Here is a 24,573-nt window from a genome sequence, read left to right on the forward strand (position 1 = left end):
GGGCAAACTTGTGTTATTTGGCTCATTTCACGCAGAATTTTACGCATATTCCAAACCCGAGCTCAAAATCCACGTACGACAACAAATAACCGAGTTATGATCGATTACAATTTCGGAGAGCTGATAATTATTTGTTAAATTTCTTAATTTAATTTAATTTTTTTTTATTTTTTTGTTTTTTGACCGACACTCGTAAACTATTTAACCCACCTATTTGATATCTGACTAGCTGATAGATATCAAGTTGCTCTTTCCATTAATGTACCTAAAAGTTAGGGGTACTAAACGTCGTTTTCGCTCTAAAAATATTTAGTGAAAATCGCCCGAAAAGTACGTCAACAAATAATTGAGTTCGAGCTGTTTGAATTTTTGGGTAGTCGCCAGAAGGTCAAATTTTTAAAGGTTCAAAAATATCGGTGCACCGGTGCATCTTCGTAATTACGACTGATTGAAAGAGATGGTTTTCGAGGTTGCCGTTCTGGCAATTTTTTAGTTAAGAATTCGGTGTTAGATTTTCCGAAAGTCGAAAATTTGATTTCTTCACAAAAAAATTAATGACTAAACATGACTAAAACTATATCAAACTTCTGCGGTCGATATCTCGTTTACTTTTGGAGCAAACTTCCGTTACTTGAGCTCATTTTTCGCAGAATTTCGCGCAAATTCCAGATCCGGCCTCAAAATTCACGTACGACAAGAACAAACCGAGTTATGGCGGTATTAAGTTTCGGAAAGTTGAATTTTGTTACTTAGATTTTTAAAGCTAAAGATTTCGGTAACTACGACAGATAGAACGAAACAGTTTGCGCCATAGTTTTTTCCGAGACTTTTTCCATTAGAATTCGCCCTCAAATACCTACCCAAAATTCAATGATCAATTTTTTCGAAAAATAAAATTCCGACATAATCGATAAAAAGTTTCGAATTTTTTGTTTTTTGGCCGCCACTCGTATACTATTAGACCTACCGATCTAAAAATTGCCAAGTTGGTAGATTTCGTGCAGGCTCTTTCAGTTGATGTATAATTCAGTGGTATTAAACGGCTTTTTCGCTCTGAAAAAATTCACCCAAAAAATACCTCTTATAAACAGATTTTGGCCAATCTCTCGCTTAATTGTTAAGGAAACTCAAGTTATCTGTGTTCATTTCGCAAAACTTTACGCGGAATCCAAAACTAGGCGAATTTTTAACGCACGTCAACAAATAATTGAGTGAATTTTTGGGTAGTCGCCAGAGGGTCAAATTTTTGAAGGTTTGAAAGTATCGGTGTTGGATATCGCGGAAACTACGATAGGTAGAGAGATAGAGAGATTTTGCCATCGTTTTTTGTTAAGAATTTGTTCTTAAATTTTCCGGAAGTTGAAAATTTGATTTCTTCGAAAACCGATGACTTTTTCGGAAACGTTTTTTTTTTATTTTTCATTAAATATCCAATTCTTGATTTGACACGCTCTTCTTTGTTCGGTTGCCTCTTTCGATTAGTTCACCTTTAATTTCGTAATAAACCAAACCCCGCTCTATATGAAACTATCAGACATCAAAGCTTCTTAGCAGATGGAACCTGACATCAGGAATGGTCTGTATCGTCAAGGATATCCATCCCTTCCACTATAAAGGGCGGAGTCCTTAAAATGCCATGTTTTATTGGCCTAGAGGCGGGGTAATCGTATCAACTTTTTTGTATTAATCCCGGTAATCCTTCACAACAGAAATGAAAGGATAATCTTGTGTAATTTCGTCTTTTAGAATTAAAAAAACGTATCAAAATAAAAGAATATTTTCGAGAAAAAAAACAGTCATGTAAAACTTTTTATTGTATTCCTTTTTTACAATTAAGTAACATTTTCTAGCACAGTTCCTACGCTGTTCTCCTCATTTTGATCACCAAACACAAACCACTTTTTTTTATTGATTAGGAACAGCATCATTAGCAATGGCAAGTGAATCAACGAAAACCTAAACAACTTCCGTGACGTTTGGCTGGACGAATCTTTGTAAAAATTGTAAGCTAAAAAACAACATATTAATATTTTTCCCAACTTGTTCAACAATTTACCTAAATAAATAAAATATAAGTTAAGTGGTGTCGCCTCCAAGACAAACCACCAATTGGTAACATCTAAATAAGGTGCAGCTATTGTCATCGCTTCCAGAGCTATTGTATGTCGCAAAGCCACTCTTCTGCACAAACCCGGATCTGTCACAGCCATCATCCTGTACCCAGCTCTGGAATAATCCGGACGCAAATTCCAGGATAACGCGTTAAAGTGGGGAAACTGCCAGCTGTAGAGAATAGCAGCCATGAGCCAAGCACCGGGGCCTAAAGAATTAGCACACGCGGCCCAACCCATGAGGGGTGGAATAGCACCAACTGGGAAAAATAAGTTAGTTTTGTTTTTAGGACCCTTGGGGGTAACATACCAACTGAACCAACCCACGTGTTGAGGATACTGATACGTTTTAAAGGCGTGTAAATAGAGGTATACAAAATTAAGTTTGCAAGACCTAAACTGGCTGTTAAGCCATTGACTCCAAAGTTGAGGATACCCAGTCCAGCCACACTGGTTGTTGTAGCAAATAGCATTGCATGTAAAGGTCTAAAAACAAAATGTGAGCCCAGAAAACCGCAAAAAAGTGATTTTTACGTGAGTTTCCCACACACTAATACTCTGTTTTTTGTTCTTGACATTTGTGCATCAAAGGGAACTTCATGAAACTGATTAACGGAATTTGCGGCTGCTGATAACAGCCCTGTCCCTGCTAAACACATGGCAAATGGCGCCCACTCAAAAGGCGCAGGGGCGACGGCGTATCCTGCCATTGATGTTACAACAACTAAAGCTATAAAAAATGTGTTATGTAATTATCATTGTAAATACTGATATTTACTTGTAAGGCGGATCTTTGATAGTTTTAAGTAGTGTCGAACAATATTTGTACTGTTGGTAGCAGGTGTGGGGCGCCATGGTGGTATAAAACTCGGTTTTAGAGGAAATGCGGTGGTCACATCTTCAGTCAAATCAATAGTTGTAGCTTTCCTATCTGAGGGTTTCACATAAGTGGCTGCGGGTAATGTAAAATATACATGTTTCTAAAACAAACGTGGTCATTTTATGTTGTTTTTAAGACTACCAGTAATACCTTGAGTAATAAATGAGGAATGTAGGAGTTACCTAACACTTTGCGACAACATGGTTTTAACGTATAATATAACAGATTTGACATTACGGTTAATTACATTCCCTTAAACATAGTTAATTATGTTTTTCGTTGAAGACTTTGGCGGTTTTTATCGGTAACTAAAAAATATTTGTTCTACGTTTAGAGGTTAGACATGTGACAGCTGACAGGTCGAGCTTGACATTTTGGGTTTAGTGCGTGAGTGTATTGTTGGTTGCTACATACACTTGTTATTTTCGTAACAAGTGAGGTAAAACTGTTTTTAGATAAAGGAAGAAGGCTATTGTATAACAGCTTATTCAAGTGTAATTTAAAAAACATTTTATCTACGACCGTTTAGTTGTTCCTTCATAACGTAGTTCGTTTTAAACAAGCTATGTTAGCCATAACTGTATCCCGTGTAGTTATGAAATTCATCGCAAGCTGTGATTGGCCGAAAATCATTTAGTTATGATTAATGTAATTATAACTCAATAATTTTCAACAATTGGATGGTGTTATGCAACAAAGATCCAACCCACAAATTTTTTTTTAATAGACTCGTTTTTAAAGCGATAAAAGTTGTCACCATTTGTTAAATCTTATATGGACCAAAAATTCTTAAAGCTAATAGCATTTCGGAAAAAACAAGCAATTTCGTTCTCATTGAATTTTTTGCATATCCGCTCCATGGTCGCGTCAGAGAAATCGCCGATACCGCTTCAAAAAATTCGGACCGGAGCTTCGTTATTTTTTACAAAAAAGAAGTCTTCTTTGTTGCTTTTTTTTTGAATTAACATAACTCCATTAGCCCAGTCAATAAAGACAATAAAATCGACATAATTCCTATGAAAATTTTGTCAATTGTAAAACAAATGTAAAAATTTCGATAAACCATGCGAACAAAAGTATTATCACAAAAATGCTGCAAATTTGATACAATAAAAAAAAGGTGTATCTTATATTAGATTTGTAACACTTTTTGCCATCCGAAACATTATAAATTATGAATGTGTCGCATGGGAAATAATGAAAATTTAACACTACTGTTTTTTATTGCGTCAAACGAGCATTTTTTTTGTAATTTTATTCGCATAGTTAAGAAAAAAAAATGCGTTTTAAGTAACTTCCGTATCTCCTACGGTGCTGCAAATTGGAATTTATTGTTCTTTTTACTTGTAAATTTGACAATTACAAAACTTTTTTTTTCACGTATACCGATGTTCTTGATATTGGGCTACAATGTTGTCTGACTGATATTCGTGATGTGACTATTGCGGTTTTCCTGCATTTTCTAGATTATTTATGCAAAGAGTGTGTCAGTTGACTTGCTGTTGGCGTGTACCTTTTATAACGAGCGACTGAGCTCGATGAGACATGCCATTTTGGAAAATTATTAGTGAAATTCTGGTTGAAATGAGGCTGTTATGATAGAATAGTTGTGTTTTCAGTCATAAGACAACACTAACTGCAGATCTATCGTTATAAACATACTGAATTTAACCACAATTAATTATACACTTTATTAGTATTGATTTATTACAAACATAATGTTTAATAAAATTGTAACTAAATAGTTATCTGCGAAATTGAGCTGATTGAAAACATAAAAAAATATCACCCATATTAATGAGTAAAAAACGGAAATCGATCTCAAATTCCATAAAACTATAAGTTTCCTCAGGTAAGAAGATAAATATATAAAAGATTAATATGCATAACATATTCCACTTAACTATAATTATGCTACCATCTTGTACACAACATTGTTTAACTATACAATAACCAACCTTGCATCTCACAGTAACGCACAAAATATAGCAGTTGTGCCTAAATGACATTTTTTTTAATATAATGTTAATTTATGTATAAAAAAGTCTATATTGGTGTAAATTTATATTATAATAATGAACACATTTTTTCTTGCACCTCGTTAACAAAGGGGTTTCTTCTCTAAATATCATAAATTCCTTGAACACAACGTTAAGTAAAAATACTTTCGAGTGCAAGGTGAGTTACCTACACTTAAAAAGAACATCCCGTAAATATGTGACTGAAAGTTAAATAAAGCACCTTGTCATAAAAGTTAAGGATATTTTATTTTGTTTTCAAAAATTAACTAAGTATTTTGAAGCCCCACCACTACCTAATTATTTAAATATCATTAATAGTAAAAACAATAATAAGCTTATTCTAACTGGGGGAAACATAGAACGCAAGTTATACAGATATATTAGTGCCAAAGCGGCCAATTGGAGAGCATAACCGTATACCACACCATAACTTCACATCACAACTTAGTTAATTACAACATACAAGATATCTAAAGAAAATTAAAGTTGTTACAATTGAACAAGTGCACTGAACGTTCCTTCTTTAACTAAACGGTTCAAACTTCTTCTAATTAGTGTCAGTGCACCAAGCTTTATTAAAATTTCAGAATTTATATATATATCCATTCAACAATTATCTTAACGCTAGGTACACTTCTATGAACAAACACTTTGAACGAACTTGTCGTGTTTAATGCGAAGTTCGTGCTCGCAACAATCACGACAGCTTTCGTTGCGTTTGCTGGTAGGCGAGTACACAACCTAACCTACTTCAACTCTCTCCAAACTTCATGAAAACACATTGAGAATTATTGAATCCGCGGCAAGGTTTAATAGTATGGTAACAAACAGAATTGTTCTAGCTATTTTCTATGGTGAAAAATAAAATTAAGTTGCCTGCTGACTCGCAGTATATCACTCAACGCAACGTTTTGTATAATTAAACTAGTTCATGGTAACCAACAAATAAGAAATAAATATTAAAACAAAATTGAACTAAACTTTTAAGAGCTATTTAAAAAAATGCCACACTATACCGGAGGTAGATCATTAGAGACATCCATCATTGAAAGCCTTCGGTCTATAAACATCAAATCATCATTATTCGCATTGCGTACACCTTGCGTAGGATCACCCACAAAGCCCGGAGCCCTCCTTTGAGTCCCCGTCATTTGATAATTATTTAACCTAACTGAATTTGTGTCCATGTTAATGGCGTGGGACGGACCGCCAAATCCATGGTTATCTAAATGGTTGAACGGTTCGAAATGACTGATAACACGCGGTTGACCAGCAATCACGTGATTGTTAACATTGACGGGGATTCCTCTAGGAGGACCTATTAAATGGTTGTCTAATTGGTTGTACGGTTCGAAATGGTTGATGACTCGAGGGGGTCCGGCGACGTGATTATGTACAAAATTATCTACTCGCGAATCAAACGGTTCGTATTGGGCACGTGATGGTCCGGCTACAGGGTGGTTGTTGACGTAATTATGGTCGACGATGTGAGACGGGGTACTGACGTCACTGCTGAAGTTCCGAGAACCGATGCGCATTTGGCGGCGGGGGCGGCTTTTCACGCTACCTTTCACTTCCTCCAGAACTGACGGAGCTACGTAAGTGAAACCCTAGAACGAATTAAAAACAGATAAATATAAACATCGGCCCTCAGATCCTCTAACTCTTCATTGAGTAATCAATCAAAATCCTGTTTAGATAAAACTACTTATCATTGTATAATTCAATCTACAAAATTAATTTGCTGTGGCGTAATAAATTATTATTAGAAGTTTAGTACATAATATTTGTCTTCTTATTATCCATACCTTGAAAATTTCGTTCGCACTCTCGCTGAGAAACGAATCTTCCGGCGAATCGACCGGAGTCTGCTTGGTGAATTTGCTGTCAAAATTTGACGTATCATCCTGGTTCTTCTTCAACATACTCTCTGGTACCGGAGGAGTAACCTTTTTCGCCAAAACGTCGGCCCAAACAACGTTCTTAAAAAATGGATGGTTCTTAATAGACGCAGCATCCCCATCTGTCCCCAATCTCGCAGAAACCTGCCTCTTCAACAATTTCCTGATCAAATCCTTGGAGTCCTGGGTGAGATACGGTGGAAGGAATAGTTTTCCTCTCAGAATTTTTTCTATTGTCTTTTTACGATTATCTCCTTGGAAAGGTGGCTATAATTCAAGTAATTTCCTTATCAGTAAAACGCAAAAGCAGAGTAACAAGGTCGTGATAAATCATAAATGATAACAGTCTCATTATAAAAACAAAAGTGTCCAGAAAACTCCAGAACATGAGCGTTCTAATTACGTTTGCATGTTTGGAATGAATGGACGCGAATTCGTTGTTTGGTTCAGTCGTGGGTTGGCTCAGATCATTAAAAAAAAAGCAACAAACCTCGGTTTTCTTGGGGACTTTGTTTTTCGCGTTACGGGGAGAGGTAACCTGTCTTCTACATTTAGGTGTAAACGGAGGCTACAACAGAGTAAAAATCGTCAAGGAAAAAGTCCGAAATTTTAAAACTGGAGCCCACCTAGTTCTCTTAAACTAAGAACTTTGATATGTTTATTTTCATTTTTTCAGATAAATCAATCTTCTGCAAGACTGCCGCTGATTAGACATGAGCTAAATTGGTTGATACGAGGAAATTTTATTGCACGAACAGTAGCAATAGCCTCAGAGAGGTCATAGGCTATTTGGTAATGGAACTAGTTTTCTAATTCATTTGCAACAGTGGCGAATACTCCCGTGAGAGTGGACGAGCAGTATTAAAATTAAAGCTTTCCAATTGCAGTTTAATAGTTTCTCTTTAGAATAGATATTAAAAATTGATTTGAAATAATCCTGTAATTAACGTTAGTTAAAACTTTGAAGCTCTCCGTACAGATTGAGAAATAGATTTTTAGATAAAGTACGTACAAACACAGTAGCTATAAATTACCTGTGATAAAAATACCTCCAGTTATCATTTAATTATTATTATTGTTGATAGTTTTAATGCGACGTTAATGTTTTTTAGGATAATCTTTTTCATAGGCTAAACGGTAATAAGCTTATCATAATCGTAACAGAATAAATTAAAGTAAATTGGGGGTAAAAAATAAGTGCCCGCATCAGTTTCAAATATCTTCGAATCAGTTACATAAATCACTTGTCGAAAGACATTAGTTGAACAACCCATGACTAAAAAAAACTAATAACATTCGTATTTATTGCGTTACTTTGTGTTGTAGATTAGCGTCAGGTAATAATGTTGTTATTGAACGTGTAATAACGGAGCAATCAATTAACAAATGTAAAAAACACCCATGCAGTTCCAATAAGAAAAACCAAACCGCAATTGAAAGTAAACATTTCTTTTTACTATCAAAGCTATAATTGTCAACATGCTAATTTTTACAGTACGTTTTAAAAAACGGTGAAATTTTCATTAGAATGGAAACAAACTATTGACACCTGTTTTACCATGTTACGTTTGACGTGAAAGTAAAGAGTATATTTATGTAATAATTCAACTAAAACCAAACTGTCTCATATAAAAATCACACCAATTAACTAAACGTTTTTGGGGGAATTCCACAATATTGATTAAAATCAATATAATATTACAAAAATTCTCAGGCTTCTGATTATTATCAGCACTACACGTGTCGTATTTTATTAATTCAGTCTAATCAGTCTGGCGCAACCGCAAAGTTAAGTTTTTTGACACAAAAACCTCGAGTTTGAAGAAACGATTGAATTTAACAGAATTTACTTTATCCCAAGAAATGATATGCGGTAAACAGACCACACAAATCCGGCGCTCGTCCGTTAAAAATTACATTTCATAAGTACGAGATTACTGTCGTGATTTTATTAAAAGTCAAGGCCATTTCCGGATATCTGCTGATTTGACCTCCTAAGCGTACTTGAATCCGACAATTGGTCAGTTAATACTTTCTCCGAATTAGTTAGAGCGACTCAAATAGGAAAATAACGAGTCGTGATTTATGCAGTGCTTAAAATTGAGGAAAATGTGAAAGAATTTCCTTCTATTGTGTGAATTTTCTTATCTTTATGTCGTGATAAGATAACGTTGTTCCTCAAAAACGAATTAAATCCGTGTCAGGCTAATTTGATGCATGATGTGGGTTCAAGATTTAATGGCTCAGTGACGTCAAGACAGTTTCAATTCAATCAGATGCACTTGACGTCACTTGAGAACGTAAACAATAGTGAAAACCTCACAATGGTGAAATACTTACAGCTCCTGTTAACATATCGTAACACAAAGCTCCGAATGACCACCAATCGACTTCTCGTCCGTGGCCACTCCTGGTCAAAATTTCGGGTGCCCTGAATAAAGATTCAGTTTTTCTGTCTTTAGTAAAAAGATTTACTTACATGTATTCAATAGTTCCACAGAATGTATGAGTAAGAACACCTCGTTGGATATGTTCTTTACAGAGGCCAAAATCTGTGAGCTTGACATGACCTTTAGAATCTAACAAGACATTTTCTGGTTTCAAGTCTCTATAGATAATACCAAGAAAATGAAGATGTTCGATGGCGAGTAAAATTTCCGATAAATAAAAACTAAAACAGAATCAATAGAATCGTGGTGACGCTCATGTGGGATGTTTACATTGCGGTTTCTTCTAGAAGAAGCCCTTCTTTTTCTAGCATGGTAAAAAGTTCACCCCCTTGTAAAAATTCTAGTATTAAATATAGTTTCCCGTTGGTTTGATAGGCGTAAATTAATTCAACTATAAAAGGATGCTGGAAATGATCGATTTAGTATTTTTATGGTGATGTGGGTGGAATGCAACCTTAACAGCTTCTAAAATATTGCGTTCAGCCTTAGTATGTGCAGTGTCTTTCTGATTTCTAACAATGGAAGCCTTGTGTAGAATTTTCATTGCATAAATGCTATTCTTGTCAGCGCCTGTTTCCTTGATAACTTGGAACACCTTCCCATAGCCCCCCTTTCCCAAAACGCTGAGTATGCGAAAATCCTCATTTCCAATTTTTTTCCCTTTATTCACGCTCTTTTCGTCCACTTGAACCCTTTCGGTATCGGCAGTGCTAAACACGTTTAAAATTCATGTTAATTATCAACAGGAATTTTTAAGCAGCTGTGGCTTCAAGCAAGCTATCGCTTTTATAATTTCGCCAATATTAAACAAAATAATAACATTATTGCTGATATCGCACTTTTCTGACTTTGAGAAGATATACTTACTCGACCATATCAGATACATCTGGTTGCTCGTCATACTGATCCTGTAAAAATTCCCAAGAATTAAGAGGCTATTAACCTAGGATACGCATTTTTGCGAGCCACTTTTAAGGAGCGCCGCAATTTGACAACTTATTTACGTAAAAAGAAGTGAAATTAGCTGTTGCACAAGATGCAAATGCCAGAAGGTGTGACATTGAAAACGAACGAGATGAGAACCACGATAAGATTGCAGACGCGAAGACAACATGACAGTCTCAAGCACACATATTTTCGGATCAATGTAATCATAATTCGCTCGGTTAATTACCTCTGTGATGTCTATAGCATCATCTTCATCGTCTGAATTCTCGGGCAGACCGTCATGTAACTCAATATCGAATATTCCAGCCATGTTTCGTTGTTAAAATACGCACTGATTTTCACTATACATAACACTATCCACGTGAATTTTATTAAAAAATGTTGCTTTTTAAAGTGATTTGTGCTTTACAAAGTTCCAGACACTAGTGCTCGCACGACAACACTATAATCATATACCACTTATAATATTGGGTTATGTCGGACACAGGGTCACCAACCACACCAAGGAAAGTTACTAAAACTGACTGAAGTGAGTTCAACCGCCACTTTTGAAATCTTCAATTAGGGCGATTTTTCTTTTATTTCTATTCATTCATCATTGATAATAAAAAGCCACTTTATATGTCTTTGCGGAAGGAATTAGATTTGCTAAAACAATTTGTCAATATGGGCAAGAGCAAAGTAAATATCCTAAGAAAATATTTGATGTATGTTCACCTTGGAAGCGAATTGTGCGATTATTTTCTTCTCCATTCCACCTATTAATAAGAGCCGAAACAAAAAATGCCACAAAAATAATTAAAGTACAACTTTTCATTACTTTTTAGCCCTTCCGTAATGAAATAAGAAGTAATTATTTAGTATCAACATTACGGTTCAAATAATTAACAGAATCCTTTTTTCTATAAATAAATATTTATTACAATCCCATACAATCACTCTTAAGCATTACAAAATAAAACAAATTAATTAGAAGTGTTGAGAGAAGTGCTATTAAAAAGTCTGTCTTTAATCATCTGCGCCATCAACCCATGAATGATCTCAATGGTTGTTTTGCAACTGTCCTTAGTAGCCTTCAATAGCTTGTCTTCAGTTCTTTTCTCATGTGGATCCGTTCCTCCAACTATAAAACCTCCACGACCGATCGCAGCCTCTGATTGTTCTAATTTCTCAGACAAATCAAAAATTTGTCCAGTAGTGTAATCAGCGTTTGTTAACAAACTTGAAGAGCTCAAAGTATTGACCCAATATTTGTTCCATAACGAATCTAACAACCGTCTATCAAGTGACGACTTGAAATAAGACACTTCCAATGAGTAGTACTGCTTGCAATGTACCCCAAAATCCTCAATTTTATTCAATGGGATGGTCTGGTACTCTGAGGGTTCTTCATTTGCTGGTTTGTATCCCTTGGGATACGTGCGGAAAGCGCCTAGACATACTTTACCCGCCGAAATTGTACGCACGGGATCAATAACAATCGCCACAAAAGGTTCCTGGAAGTTCTGGTTCAACATTTGGGTTCCTACATCAATTCCAGAGAGCCAGCAACCATAACCAGGATGACTATGGTACCATCCAATTGCGTTTTCCTGTCGTCCTACTAACTTGGCGGCTTCGATGTACGAACTCATGTATTCATAAGCTTGAGCTTGAGCGTTCACGCGAGTTTCTGTTCCTTCAACAGGTAAAGCAAAAGAATCCATCACAAACATTGTATTGCCATCAACTTTTCCCAGAATTAGACCCATGACTTCGAGGGTGCCGCCTGAGCGGGCGTGCATGACCATTTTTAGAAGAGCCAAAGCGGAGATTTTGATGTCTTTGAAGAAATGAGGGCTATAAAGTCAAAATTATATAAAGTGAGGTTAGGACTCCTTACGGGTTACTCTTTCTCCCAGGGCTTGGCTGCTAGGATGTCTTGCTGCTGCTTCTTGTCGTAGCGATAAATCTCATCCACTGAACTCACCATTTCAACTTTGTTGGCCATTTCCCATGTCTTTAGGGCTACTTGCTTTTGGGTATCCGCAGAGGTGCCCGGTTTTGACATTTTGTATTTCGGTATGCTCTCTAAAGAATATTATTGTTGCAACTTCTTTATGTCGAAAAGTCTTACCTTATTTTTGGTATATGATTTTAATAAAAAAAAATCCTTAATTATTTGGCAGATGTTAGAATGACAGTACGTATAGAGGGCGCTGTCTGTGACAATTGGAACATCGTAGTCGGCACTGAAGAATTTTAGAAGATTTTTAAATTATTGTTGGTATAAACTTGATGTATAAATGACTGGTTTCAATTTTATTAAATGGTACTAACTGTATATTGAATTTATATCAGTTTAAAATCATTGCGATTCAAATTGGGGTTGAAACAATTTAAAATTGGCGGGTTAACAAAATGATGATTGCCAACCCGAGGAAATTGAAAGAAGTGAGTCATTTAAATTTTTTACGAAAACTTGGACAATACCGGTTCACTTAATTCCACACCGAAGAATTAATTGCCCATCAATGCAAACATGACCTCTCTAAATTTCTAAATTATTGTTATCAATTACCAATAATGATCAATAACCATCAAAATGCATAAAAAACCCAGGATACAAACTCAATTTCCATAATTTCCGAAACCACGCCTGCTGTTTTTGTAATGTAAGCCGTAAATAAAGCCTCAAATAATCTGTTTAAGCTTATGACTGTTAATTAGAGGTTCAACAAAATAACCCTATTGCAAAAGGTCGTAAACATTACCTGTAAGTCAACCACACCCTGACAGTTTTATTAGGGTAGTTTTTTAGCAGTTGGCAATTCTAAAGCGTCTTAAATCAAACCGACCAATGAGGTGATTGAATTTTGTTCACGTTGGGGGGGTAAGCGCCATTTTGATTCGAGATTATGCGCGTTTTAGTTAAAGAAAAGTTTGTAACAAGTTGTGTGGTAACGTTCTGTTGTGAAGATTTGTGCTCGTTTAAATAGGAATATAGGAGAATAAGGTAAGATTTAAAAAAACTCGTCAATGAAATCGCCTTTATTACGCCGTTCTAAACATTTTGCGCGAATTATTTCGCCCGAAAAAGCAGTAGTTTTCTTAATTCACGCCGTTAAATTCAGAAAGATGCGTGCCGGCTCCTGTTGGACATCGACATTTTTTGAATTTGGGGACAATGTAAGGTGATGCAAACGCGCTAAAAACGTTTTAAAAGTGTTTTATTGGATATTTTTCTCAATTTGGTGGGGAAAACCGTTTTTTTTTTCGTGTTAATTTCAGTTGGCTTTGTTAGTGAGAATTTGTTTCTTTGTTACCAGGGAATTACTAATGACGATACAGGGTGGGATTTTTAGAGTATTAATGGTGACTTGCTTAATTTAAGAGGGTGTAAATTCGTTAACCCCCACAAAACAGGTGAAAATGGGGTGTTGGTTGTGGCTCCCACATGTCTGCAAACGCACGAAAGTCCCTAAATTCTAGACCATGATCTTTGATTCATCCCTTATGTGAAGGTTACAAGGGTGATCTAGAAAAACAGTTGTTATTTTGTCTCGACGCTTCTTGATAATTTCTCCTTGTTTTTATAATTATATTAAATATATGTCTCGTTGTTATCACAATATTTGTTATTCATTCCAATATTTTTAAACGCAATTGGTTGTTTATTATCTTCATGCAATATAATACGCGCTTGTAAAAAATTTAAATCAAGGCCGCATTCTTGTGTTTGTTGTATTGAAACATGAATTCTTTCCCTGCGTTTATCGTTATCTAATTATAGCACTTTGGTTTCGTTATGATTACCTCAGCTTCTTTTCCTAACAAAGAATCTGCATGTAGAATCGATTAAAATAGATCTGTTTTTTAATTGTTTCAATTTTAGAGGTCAGTGCTTGGTTTGGTCACCTGCTGCGAGTTCTGTGAGAGTGGCAAGAATGTTAAGTTTCACGCGCAGTAAAGTGTTGAAAGTTGGGCCATTTATAAATTATAAGTTTCCAAGTTTTCGAACAGATTTGAGTTGATCGAGTTTTAATACAAGGCATAATTAATATTGTTGAGTGATTTATGAATTATGAGAATGCATGCTATTTTACTTCAGGACGGAAAAATTACAAGGATATTGTTCCACTATGCGGAAATCATAACTTAAAATTTTTTGTTTAAATGGGTAATTTCCAATTCATTGTTACTACCGGCAGTGGTCAAACCAACGGCTTTGGCATAATCATCGGCGTGTGGTGGCCTTTTTTTACAAGCCGATGACACTGCTATCTTCAGCAAATTTGGAGTTTCTCCGAAAAAATTGCCTTTTCTGTGATATTTACCAGCCATTGTTGCTGTTAAATACAGTCAACTCCCTCCAAGTCGAATTGTCACTTGCCACTGAAAGAAGTTCGACTTACAGAAAGTTCGAGTTTAAGGGAGTGAGAATAAAAGAGGAGCATTTATTTGTTTTTTAATAACGATTAGTTTATTATCTAAAGGTATTAATTAATTAGGTATTAATTATTTATTTATGCGTTTTTGAAAAAATCTGAAATTTTAGTTTGTTTACACTGTTTTTGGTGGTAGCCTTGCTCTAAATATTTTTCAGTATCGTGTAATTTGGAAAAATATGGTTCAGTATTTTGGTTCATTTCCAAAGCTATTCTTAATATATTTAAATTGTTTTTTCACGTTAACGTGTGAAGCGGTCTCTTCGACATTGTGCTGGCAATAAAAACAACTTCGAATTTTTCGAGTATTAAAAAGTTAAAGCAAATAAATATTGTTTTGTCTGCTGAATAAAGTTTTAAGTTTATATTATATTCCCATAGTTTTTCGGAAAACTTTGTTTATGCAACAAAATATTTGTTATTTTCGACTTAGAGGAAGTAATTAACACTGTTTCTGGTGTGGCACGTCCAAAAATTATGTTCGAGTTAAAGGGAGTTCGATTTACGACATTCGAGTTATGTTCGAGGATGATTTTTGCATGTAAAATGCTATGCAAGTGCTGTTGCTATTCAAATAATTCCAGTTAGAGGAAAATTCGACTTAGAGGAGTGTCGACTTAGAGGGAGTCGACTGTACATATAAAATTGCAAAACTTTGCTCGTTTTTAAAACCCCAACAAGTTGCGGTTCTGGGAAACTATAAAAGAAGGGACGTTATCGTTTCTCAGAGTAATGAATTTGATCGACATTTGGTAGACAAGATTGAAGTGTTGAGATACCTTTTATGATGGTTAGTAAATGAGTTCCTTGAAAATGTAAGATAAAATCCGCTGGAATAATTCGATAAATTTCCAAATAAAAATTAATCATTTCGTAGCACCAGTTTTTGTTTATTCTAACATGAGTATGTGATGCGTCTTTCCCAGAATATAAAGACTTGACATGAAGAAAAAAATGTTGATATAAATAATGCTCCCGTTGGGGGTCTTCGTATCACATGTTACCACATTACATCATTCTTCCTCTTCCAGTAAATTATTCTTTTAACTCTGCGGTTGACTTATTCAAATAGAAATTTTTTCACATATTTACCGTGACCACTAGTGTGAAACTTATGCATAATTCCCCTTAATATGTCACAAAATGAGCCATGCAAAACCGTCCGGCAACTATTTCATACCACACGCGTAGCGAGTCATTGAGAATTTATCGCTACCATTTACCACAGCAAGTGAATAAAATTTCAAGTCTGTCATTTAAATCTAGCGTTTTTACTTTCAATAAAATTGATCTTGTTTTACTTTCATTCCTGGCATGCACCGGGTAACTTGTTTCAATTTGTGGTTCTATTAGGTGTGGAAATGTCTGCTTTAAGCGATTTCATCAGCTGCACATTTCGTTCAGCTTCCTTCATTAATCTTGCTTTGCTCTGTTTTTGGCGAGAATATATCTGTCTTTACTTTCCAAATTGAGATAATTAATGTAATAAGACAGTGGTGTTTCTTTCCGTATGTTGGGGGGTTATTATTGATTTTGTGCTCTAGACGAAACAGTGCATGCAAGAAAGATTGAGGCAGGTGGTAACTGTGCAACTGCAAAACAAAATCCTCAATGATTGGAATTTTCAAGTACGGAAAATTTAAGGCTGATAATGCAAGAAGTTTAATCGTATTCCTACCGGAAATTTGAATAAATTTCAATTTCATCCGATCGCAAACTCAAGATGAAGTTTCTTTCAGTAAACGTCACTCGCTGGGAATCCATTTATCACTCTCCAGACGAACAAGGAGACAATAAATCGAAAAATTTGTAGTCACATTTGTAACTTTGTGTTTTATAATCTGTAGCTCCATAAATCGTGAAGATATTGATATTCTGGAGATTATTTCTGAGACCAGGCGGTTATGCATGAATATAGATAAATCAGCCTGTGGGGAGAAAAAGGACGAAATGATGCAGAAGTCCGTTATTAAAGCAAAAATTTGAATGGGATCCTTGACGTGTCGGCAGCTGCAATAACGGAATTCTTGATGTGATTAGTTTAGGAACATTTGGGAGCTTTCCACATGGTTTTCTTATTTATTTTCAACTCTCGTTACGATGATTTATTGTCGGGGAAAATTTGGGCGGGGATTCTCGTTATCGGTCAAAGAATGTAACAATTTCCTGTTTTTATTCCGATTGTGTCGTAAAACTATATCTTCCGTGCTTTGTAGAAACTGTCTTCTAATTTATCGAGTTGAATCCCATATAAACCGAGGTAAATTAGCCTTTTAACTCCATAATCTTCGCCTTGTAGCCATTCCAAGTCGACATGAAGAATGCGAATTGATAACATTGATTGTCTGTCTTTATTGATACAGAATTGCTTCACGTCCCACTATTTACTAAGCGTGACCTGTTGCATTTTTATAATAACGCATGTATACTTATCTATCGGCTTAATGAAAAATCGAAATGACCCCTTATTGGACCGGTTTTGTTCCAGTATCTTCATTGAACGCGATAAGAAAGCAATCTGCAGCGACTTGAAGAGTAAAAGTCACATGCACACGATAATAGATCTGACATTTACTTGAGCATGACATTAAGGAACTAAATTACAACAAAACAATCATACCTCTCCGGTTGCCAATGCAAGTTAAAAGCACAAAACAAGTGTTGTCAAAGAACATTTTTCAAACAAGGTACGTGGGCGTCACCCATTGTCCCGGAAATGGTTGAGTATGTGTCGTTCCAATGTCATGATAAGTAGTCAATTTGGCCGGATAAGGAGAGGAAGTTTTGTCATCATTTTTCTAAAACAACATTTTTCGAATATTTTTAACCGGATTCGTTACACAAGAGACAAGAGAATGAGGTTTTTCTTTCATAAACAGAATATAAGGATAAGAGGTTGAATAGGAGCCTTGTCGGTCGTGCTAAGTGATAAATGGAGACGCTTCATCACCGAAGTCGCACAAATCTAGCTGCGGTTTGCTAAATGCGTCCATTGTTCATTGAAAACGCCCAAAGTGATGACTTTAAAATTGAATCTTTTACCATGTGGGTTTTGTTTGTTTACTCGGAATAAAAATGCGCAAAAAAGAAAAGATTGATTGTCAAGCGGCCCGTTGGGTAATTGTTTGGTTACTTCCCGTTGGCAAACATGAAAAGTTCTACAACTCATTGAACAAGACGCAATAGATTTCCATTAGAGTTCTATTACTTCCACAAATCTTTTATTGAATGTCCCAATAAACGATGTCTATTAAAATTGAACAATAATAATTGCATGCCTCTCGATAGGCACACACGCGGTTTTAAAGCATGCAAAATGATTTTGTTTATGGTCGTAAACGTCAAATATTACTGAAATGCCCAGTGGTAGTGCTACCTGAACACTTAGAAGTATAATAGAGATAAGATCGTTAAACCGTGGAATTTGTGTTTGTATTTTCAGTAATCTGCCTTTCTACCTATTTCAAAAGCAGACTTAGGAATTTGAAATCAGTTGGTAGCTCTGTATGTCACAAAGTCTCAACAGTTTGAGGTTCAACTTTGTCCTTTTGGGCACAACAGTTCTCGACTGCTAACAATGCTGCCAATATTTTGTACAAATGCAAGGCCGTTTTATTTCAGTCAAATGGTGCTAAGATCATTTTTTTTACCAAATTAAGAGAATATGATTTTATTGATTTTATTTACCTCAACATAAATTGGACTGTAAATACTGGGAAAACGCATTTTTGAAAAACTGCGTCATGACACCTTTATCCACTCACCGGTTTAATTGTCTCATTGGGAATTAATGAGCAACAAATGTTTCAATTTACTCGCTTTTTATCTTTCGATTCGCTATCGCACGTAAATCTGCTTGAAATAAACGCTCCTAATGGAAGTAATTTCCCTTTCTTCCTTCATGCTCCTCGATGAACATACAACTTAAATAACATTTCAAATCGACGAGCATATTTTACGGATTTAGTTCAAACCACGCTCTTTATAATGATCCGGTTATATTTTATTAGGTCTTGGCTCGTTTGTAAAGGTGGTTCATCAAAGGATTCAGTGAAATCAGCAAAAGTTAGAGATGTTTCCCGAGTTTATTAGAATCACATTCCGTCCAGGTTTATTGGCAGGGAGGAATGGAAATTCACCTGTTTACGATGTTTATCATTTCAACCTCTGGATAGTGTTTCACCTTCATGGTTAAATCGGACGTAATTGATAGAGTACTACGAAACAATAAAAAGCTGATTGAAATTTCTATTTTTTGGTGTTTGGATGGTGCACCTGGCAGATTAATTAGCTCATTTGAAAAGGTCAAGCTCTGAAAGGAATTGCTTGGTAATCTGATGATTGAGTTCTCATCAGAATTCTGTTATATGACAAAACGTTTCAAAATTATTTAAATTCAATGAGTAACAGGAAATTGGTCTTAGGATTTGTTACTTCCGCTATTGGCAACCAAGAAAAAGATTTCAAGTCACGATTCAGTTTTTCAGGAGGTTTTAAACAAGAGCATGTTTTAAATATCCACCTCTTCTAAATAATAGTTAAAGTCTATAAAACCATTGGTGTCAATTTGCAGTAACGCCTTCAGGAAATCTCTGAATGTTTCTGTTAATCGATATTGCGGGATAATAAAAACTTTATTACCCTTCCTAGTAAGTTCTTGTATCATTTCAATTAGTGCTTAGTAAGCAGTTTGGGTCGTCTGTAATAGCCGTTCAGACAGTTAAAGTTGTCTTCAGAGATTTTAACGACAAATATTTTAGACGACCCCTTTAGCTTCCAACTTGTTTCGAGGGTCAAATTGAAGGACCATTGTGTGGTAATTTTCAAACGCCAGAGTATAATGATACGTTTTGTTCCGAAGATTTGTCCTCTGTTCGGGAGAATTCGGGTAAAGGTCCAACAAAGGGAAAAGGTCCCGACCAGGGTTTACCTGGGTTCTTCCCGAACAGAGTTATTCATTCCCTCTGAATCATCTAACAAGGGCAGATGTTTTAAGTACTTAGTCGACGGTGTAAATAGTTAGTAATAAACTATATAGTTAAAATAAATCTCAATTCATATGGTCCTTCGAGCTTACCTTAATCGAACCGGGTTTGGTAAACGCTTCAAACCCGCGATTACAAATCCCAAAAACATTTTGGTCAACTTCGAGCCGGATACCAGATCCAGCAATTCAGTGCATCAGTGAAGTGTAAAATTGCGAAAATCACGAGATCAACAGAAGCATCTCCGAGAAGATCATCAACTCGCAAGTGTCGCGAAAGCCAAAAATCAAGAGTCCGTCGCCAAGTCCATAGTTCTAGCACTCGAACATCTAGAAGGTCTAAGGTCAGTCCCTTACTTTCCCTTATATGTACAAAAATCAAACAAGCAGCGTTGTGTCAAATAATTCACTATCACCCTGAGCAAATTGCTCATCATTGCCTAAATCGCAACAATAACCTCCGAAATGACGGAATTAGCCGACTTGAAAACACAACGCAAAGTCATCAAAGGCCAAATCACAAGGTGCCAAACCGCAGTCAAAAACTTTAAACAAGGGAATGATCCCTTAGAATTTGATTCGCGTCTTACGGAGGTAACGGAGCTGTTCAAAAGCTATAAGTCCGTACAAACTCAAATTGAAATCGCGGAGTATCAAACGGCCGAGGATGAAGCCGCTTTGGAGGAAGAACATAGCACGGAGCGCGAACTGGTGGAAACCAAATTCCACCAAATAGTTAGCGGTATTAAAACCATTTTGAGCGTAAGTCAAGCCAATAATCTAAATCAAAATACGGGTACGATAATAAACATTACCAAAAGTGGGCCAGAAATCCCTGAGTCAGTGCTAAAACCTTTAGAACTTCCAACATTTTCAGGCAAACATAGCGAATGGACGGCGTTTTTCGAACTTTACAAGGCACTCGTCCACGAAAACATTCATATGACGGATATTAGGAAGTTCTACTATTTACGGGATTGCTTAAAGGACGAAGCACTTCGTTCTATAGAATCATTGACGGTAACGGCAGCGAATTACGAAAGCGCAATAGAATTATTAAAAAACCGGTATGACAACAAACGCTTGATAATTCAAGAGCACGTGTCTAACATTTTAAATATCGATGCTATTCTAAAACCGTCGGCACCAGAACTCCGGGAGTTGATGGACACCCTAAATAATAATCTCGCGGCGCTAAAGGTGCTAAAGCAACCCGTCGACCAGTGGGATACTCTCCTAGTTGGCATTTTGATAGAAAAATTAGATTATGCGACAAGGCGGGAATGGCAGATCGCGTTAGGCAAGGAACCGCCAACATTCCAAGAATTCAAAAACTTCTTAGTCAAGCGCCATCAAATATTGCAGGAAGTAGAACGACTTAATCAGCGAGGTAAAGAAAATCTGCCCAAAACCAATCCAAAACCAGTTCCAGCGGCCTCAAATAGGCAGTCCCGCGGAAATAAGCAACTCGGTCGAATCGCAAACGCGGTTACCAAAATCACTTGCATAATTTGTAAAGAGGGGCACAACATAAGTCAATGCCCAAGGTTCTTAGCAATGTCGACAAATGAAAGATTAAACATATCACGCGACAGTTTAAACCTTTGCCTCAATTGCCTCAGAGCAAATCACTTCGTTAAAGATTGCCGAATCACCGCAACCTGTAGAATATGTAATAAGCGCCATCACACACTATTACACCAAGACGAAGCCGGCCCCTCCGCAAACACAGTTCAATCAAAAAATCAAATTCTTTTGTCTACAGCTAGTATTTTCGTTTACGGTTCAAACGGAAAAATCGAACAATGTCGCGCATTATTAGATATGGGTTCACAAGTCAATCTAATAACTGCAAATCTATGCAAAAGACTTGGCGTCGCAGCAGAAGGGAACGCGGAGTTTATCAATGGGATTAGCAATGCAAGAAAGGCCACACTTGGAAAAACATTGATCACAATTAAATCTCGAGTAAGCGATTTCGCAACAAATCTCTCGTGTCTGATATTACAAAAAATTACATCTCCCCTGCCGTCAAAAACGATTAACAAGAGCGAAATTAGTTTTCCCGACAACATAACACTTGCAGACCCAGAATTCAACATCTCCCGCGAAGTCGACATGTTAATCGGAGCCCAGTTGTACTGGCAGTTGTTAATCGGAAACCCAATTCAAATAGACGGAAATCAGCCACATTTTCAAAATACAAGGTTAGGTTACATTGTAGGCGGTCAAGTGGTTTCCAGTAATCATCAACAGCCAAACCTTCATGTGCATGTATCTTGTCATGTAAATTGCGAGAAAATTACATTTAGAACCCCATCCGGTCGGTTCCAAGTAAAGGAATATCGGACCCCTGACCAAAGGGACGGCGGCACATTTAGTTTGAAAGGAAACTGCAATAAAAACCCTAAACGTAAAACCGCTTACGAAGAATGCATAAAGGAATATCGGACCCTCGGCCACATGGTGTCGATTTCCAAAAAGAACCTGGTTTTTCCCAACAGCCTTTACCTGCCACACCACGCGGTGTTTAAACAAACGCCGGAAGGCCCCAAAATTCGGGTGGTGTTTAACGCCTCATATAAATCTTCAAATGGGATTAGTCTAAATGACGACTTAATGACCGGCCCCACAATACAGCAAGACCTCTTGCAAGGACTTTGGAACTTAAAATTAAACTGGGATGAACCGGTACCAATCGAGATACAAAACGCGTACGTTGAATTTGTAAATACTCTAAATCACTTAAAGGACTATGGCATACCGCGTAAGGTAATACCAACAACAACAGTAACCGCAATCGAACTTCACTCTTTTGCAGATGCCTCGTCAAAGGCATACGGTGCGGCTATTTATTTAAGAGTCATCCATAATGATGGAACCGTTTCAGTGACTCTCCTTAGCGCCAAATCACGGGTAGCACCCAGAAAATTGATAACATTGCCAAGTTTAGAACTAAACGCGGCGGTACTGTCCGTCCAACTCGTCACTAAAATAATCGGCATTCTAAACGTACATATAACAAAACGATACTTTTGGACTGACTCGACAATCGTATTATCACGGCTGAACAGTAAACCAGAAACCTGGAAACAATACATAGCAAATCGGGTGGCCCAAATTCAAAACAAAAGTGAATCTAACGAGTGGCGACTTGTCAGATCTGCGGACAATCCAGCGGACATTGTATCTCGCGGTAGCACGCCGCAAAAATTGCGCCAGCTCGACCTATGGTGGCATGGACCACATTGGCTTAACCAAACCTCTGATCAATGGCCCACATTAGTTGAAACATCCAACTCAGTCGGGGACGATATTTGGCAAGAACAAAGAGCCACTTCGGTCGTAAATGTAGTACAGGTCCAACCGGAGGAACTGCCGGTAATCTCTAAATTCTCATCGTTTCGCAAATTGCAAAGGGTAGTTGCATATTGCTTAAGATTTATACAAGCCACGCGAAACAAAATCCGCGCCAATTCAAGTAGCCTCACTGTGGACGAACTAGAGTCTGCAACGGCAAAGATCATAAAACATGTCCAACAACGGGCATTCTGCAACGAAATTCAGGCTATCGGTAAAAATAACAAACGGACAAAATTCGCGGCTCTGGACCCATTCTTCGACGACAGCGGACTCCTCCGAGTGGGTGGTCGCTTAAAAAACGCGCCGATTTCGTATAATCAGAAATTCCCAATTCTGCTACCAGCCAATCATCACATCTCCAAGGCGATAATACGAGAAACGCATGAAACTCAGTTACATGCAGGAAACGACGCAACTTTGGCTGCCGTTCGCCAAAAATATTGGCCGCTCTCAGGTAGAAACACGGTACGCTCCATAATTCACAAATGCATAAAATGCGTACGAGCGAGCCCGGTGCGGCTGAATCAAAAAATGGGTAATCTTCCGGAAAATCGGGTTCAACCATTGCGCCCTTTTTACGTATCCGGAGTCGATTACGCCGGACCGTTCTTAATTCGAGACGGTAAAACTAGAAGGCCAAAAAGGGTCAAAGCCTACATCGCGCTATTTGTTTGCTTTTCAACTAAAGCGGTTCATCTCGAGCTAGTAGGAGATCTAACAACCGAAAGTTTTTTAGCAGCTTTGAAAAGATTTTCCTCGCGCAGAGGTCATATTCGAGACCTATACTCAGATAATGGCACAAATTTTGTCGGAGCCGAGCGCGAATTGTTGATGTCGGCACAGTTCCAGGACGAAATAAATAACCATTGTAAAATAACCGCGACCAAATGTCACTTTATTCCAGCGCGATCCCCTCATTTTGGCGGGTTATGGGAGCGTGCAGTTCGCAGTGTAAAGCAGCACATGCGCAGGGTGATAGGCGATGCATCATTAACGTATGAAGAATTTTATAGGCTTTTAACGCGCATTGAGGCTTGTTTGAATTCGCGTCCTATCCATCCTTTATCCCAAGACCCAAATGACTTGCAAGCTCTGACGCCTGGCCACTTTTTAATTGGCGAAGCCTTGATGAACCCCATCGAACCAAACCTTCAGGAAATCAAGATAAATCGACTCTCTCGCTGGCAGAGAATTCTGTAACTCCAGCAGCATTTCTGGTCCAGATGGCATCGAGAGTATCTGCAGCAATTGCAACAGCGTCCCAAGGGTCAGCAGACTACTCAGAACAACGTCGCCATCGGGCAGCTGGTCGTTCTGGTCGAAGAGAACCTACCGCCACTTCAATGGAGACTCGGACGCATTACCAACGTTTACCCAGGAAGTGACAGTGTTGTGCGAGTTGTGTCTGTCAAAACTTCAAGTGGGATCGTCAAGAGATCCGTAAAGAAAGTGTGCGTTTTACCCACCGAACCCTAGTGCAGAGATAAA

General features: G+C 37.2%; 5 protein-coding genes across 5 annotated transcripts in view; 2 read left to right on the forward strand and 3 right to left on the reverse strand.

Moving 5' to 3' along the window:
* Positions 1–1,796: 1,796 nt before the first annotated feature.
* Positions 1,797–3,375, reverse strand: Cox10 (Cytochrome c oxidase assembly factor 10). Its single transcript, XM_088045345.1, has 6 exons — positions 3,142–3,375; positions 2,890–3,091; positions 2,646–2,841; positions 2,422–2,597; positions 2,057–2,371; positions 1,797–2,008 (listed from the first exon to the last, which is right to left on the reverse strand). Exons 1-6 carry the CDS (start codon positions 3,223–3,225, stop codon positions 1,833–1,835), a joined length of 1,149 nt encoding a protein of 382 aa, XP_087901471.1. The 5' UTR covers positions 3,226–3,375; the 3' UTR covers positions 1,797–1,832.
* A 1,864-nt stretch (positions 3,376–5,239) lies between these two features.
* On the reverse strand, positions 5,240–10,820 carry S6k (Ribosomal protein S6 kinase). Its single transcript, XM_088045468.1, has 8 exons — positions 10,538–10,820; positions 10,231–10,271; positions 9,818–10,073; positions 9,634–9,767; positions 9,393–9,584; positions 9,254–9,344; positions 6,821–7,180; positions 5,240–6,622 (listed from the first exon to the last, which is right to left on the reverse strand). Exons 1-8 carry the CDS (start codon positions 10,619–10,621, stop codon positions 6,023–6,025), a joined length of 1,758 nt encoding a protein of 585 aa, XP_087901594.1. The 5' UTR covers positions 10,622–10,820; the 3' UTR covers positions 5,240–6,022.
* Positions 10,821–11,206: 386 nt separating this feature from the next.
* Positions 11,207–13,144, reverse strand: CSN5 (COP9 signalosome subunit 5). Its single transcript, XM_088046153.1, has 4 exons — positions 13,065–13,144; positions 12,428–12,542; positions 12,201–12,381; positions 11,207–12,150 (listed from the first exon to the last, which is right to left on the reverse strand). The coding sequence occupies exons 3-4, from the start codon at positions 12,359–12,361 to the stop codon at positions 11,277–11,279; spliced, it is 1,035 nt and encodes a 344-aa protein (XP_087902279.1). The 5' UTR covers positions 12,362–12,381; positions 12,428–12,542; positions 13,065–13,144; the 3' UTR covers positions 11,207–11,276.
* Positions 13,145–13,197: 53 nt separating this feature from the next.
* Positions 13,198–24,573, forward strand: part of LOC148168580 (uncharacterized) — a 28,709-nt gene continuing 17,333 nt past the window's right edge. Inside the window, exon 1 of the mRNA XM_088046151.1 lies at positions 13,198–13,306. The gene's annotated coding sequence lies outside the window, so the exon portion shown is untranslated. The remainder of the gene's footprint in view (positions 13,307–24,573) is intronic.
* On the forward strand, positions 20,188–24,561 carry LOC148168581 (uncharacterized). Its single transcript, XM_088046216.1, has 2 exons — positions 20,188–24,080; positions 24,309–24,561. Exons 1-2 carry the CDS (start codon positions 20,188–20,190, stop codon positions 24,559–24,561), a joined length of 4,146 nt encoding a protein of 1,381 aa, XP_087902342.1.

This window comes from Gnatocerus cornutus, chromosome 9 (assembly GCF_029298725.1).
Source record: "Gnatocerus cornutus isolate USDA-ARS CGAHR chromosome 9, icGnaCorn1.1, whole genome shotgun sequence".
In the NCBI taxonomy this organism is placed as follows: domain Eukaryota; kingdom Metazoa; phylum Arthropoda; class Insecta; order Coleoptera; family Tenebrionidae; genus Gnatocerus; species Gnatocerus cornutus.

What these genes read in the sequence shown, in the direction of transcription:
- Cox10 (XM_088045345.1), bottom strand. Translation starts at nt 3,225, where the DNA reads ATGTCAAATCTGTTATATTATACGTTAAAACCATGTTGTCGCAAAGTG. An exon ending in TTCCTCATTTATTACTCAAG is followed by an intron (nt 3,092 to 3,141) that starts GTATTACTGGTA and finishes CGTTTGTTTTAG; the next exon opens with AAACATGTATATTTTACATT. An exon ending in TTAGTGTGTGGGAAACTCAC is followed by an intron (nt 2,598 to 2,645) that starts GTAAAAATCACT and finishes TTTTGTTTTTAG; the next exon opens with ACCTTTACATGCAATGCTAT.
- S6k (XM_088045468.1), bottom strand. Translation starts at nt 10,621, where the DNA reads ATGGCTGGAATATTCGATATTGAGTTACATGACGGTCTGCCCGAGAAT. An exon ending in GATGTATCTGATATGGTCGA is followed by an intron (nt 10,074 to 10,230) that starts GTAAGTATATCT and finishes AAACGTGTTTAG; the next exon opens with CACTGCCGATACCGAAAGGG. An exon ending in GTGCGAACGAAATTTTCAAG is followed by an intron (nt 6,623 to 6,820) that starts GTATGGATAATA and finishes AATTCGTTCTAG; the next exon opens with GGTTTCACTTACGTAGCTCC.
- CSN5 (XM_088046153.1), bottom strand. Translation starts at nt 12,361, where the DNA reads ATGTCAAAACCGGGCACCTCTGCGGATACCCAAAAGCAAGTAGCCCTA. An exon ending in GCCAAGCCCTGGGAGAAAGA is followed by an intron (nt 12,151 to 12,200) that starts GTAACCCGTAAG and finishes TTGACTTTATAG; the next exon opens with CCCTCATTTCTTCAAAGACA.
- LOC148168581 (XM_088046216.1), top strand. Translation starts at nt 20,188, where the DNA reads ATGACGGAATTAGCCGACTTGAAAACACAACGCAAAGTCATCAAAGGC. An exon ending in ATAGGCGATGCATCATTAAC is followed by an intron (nt 24,081 to 24,308) that starts GTATGAAGAATT and finishes TTTCTGGTCCAG; the next exon opens with ATGGCATCGAGAGTATCTGC.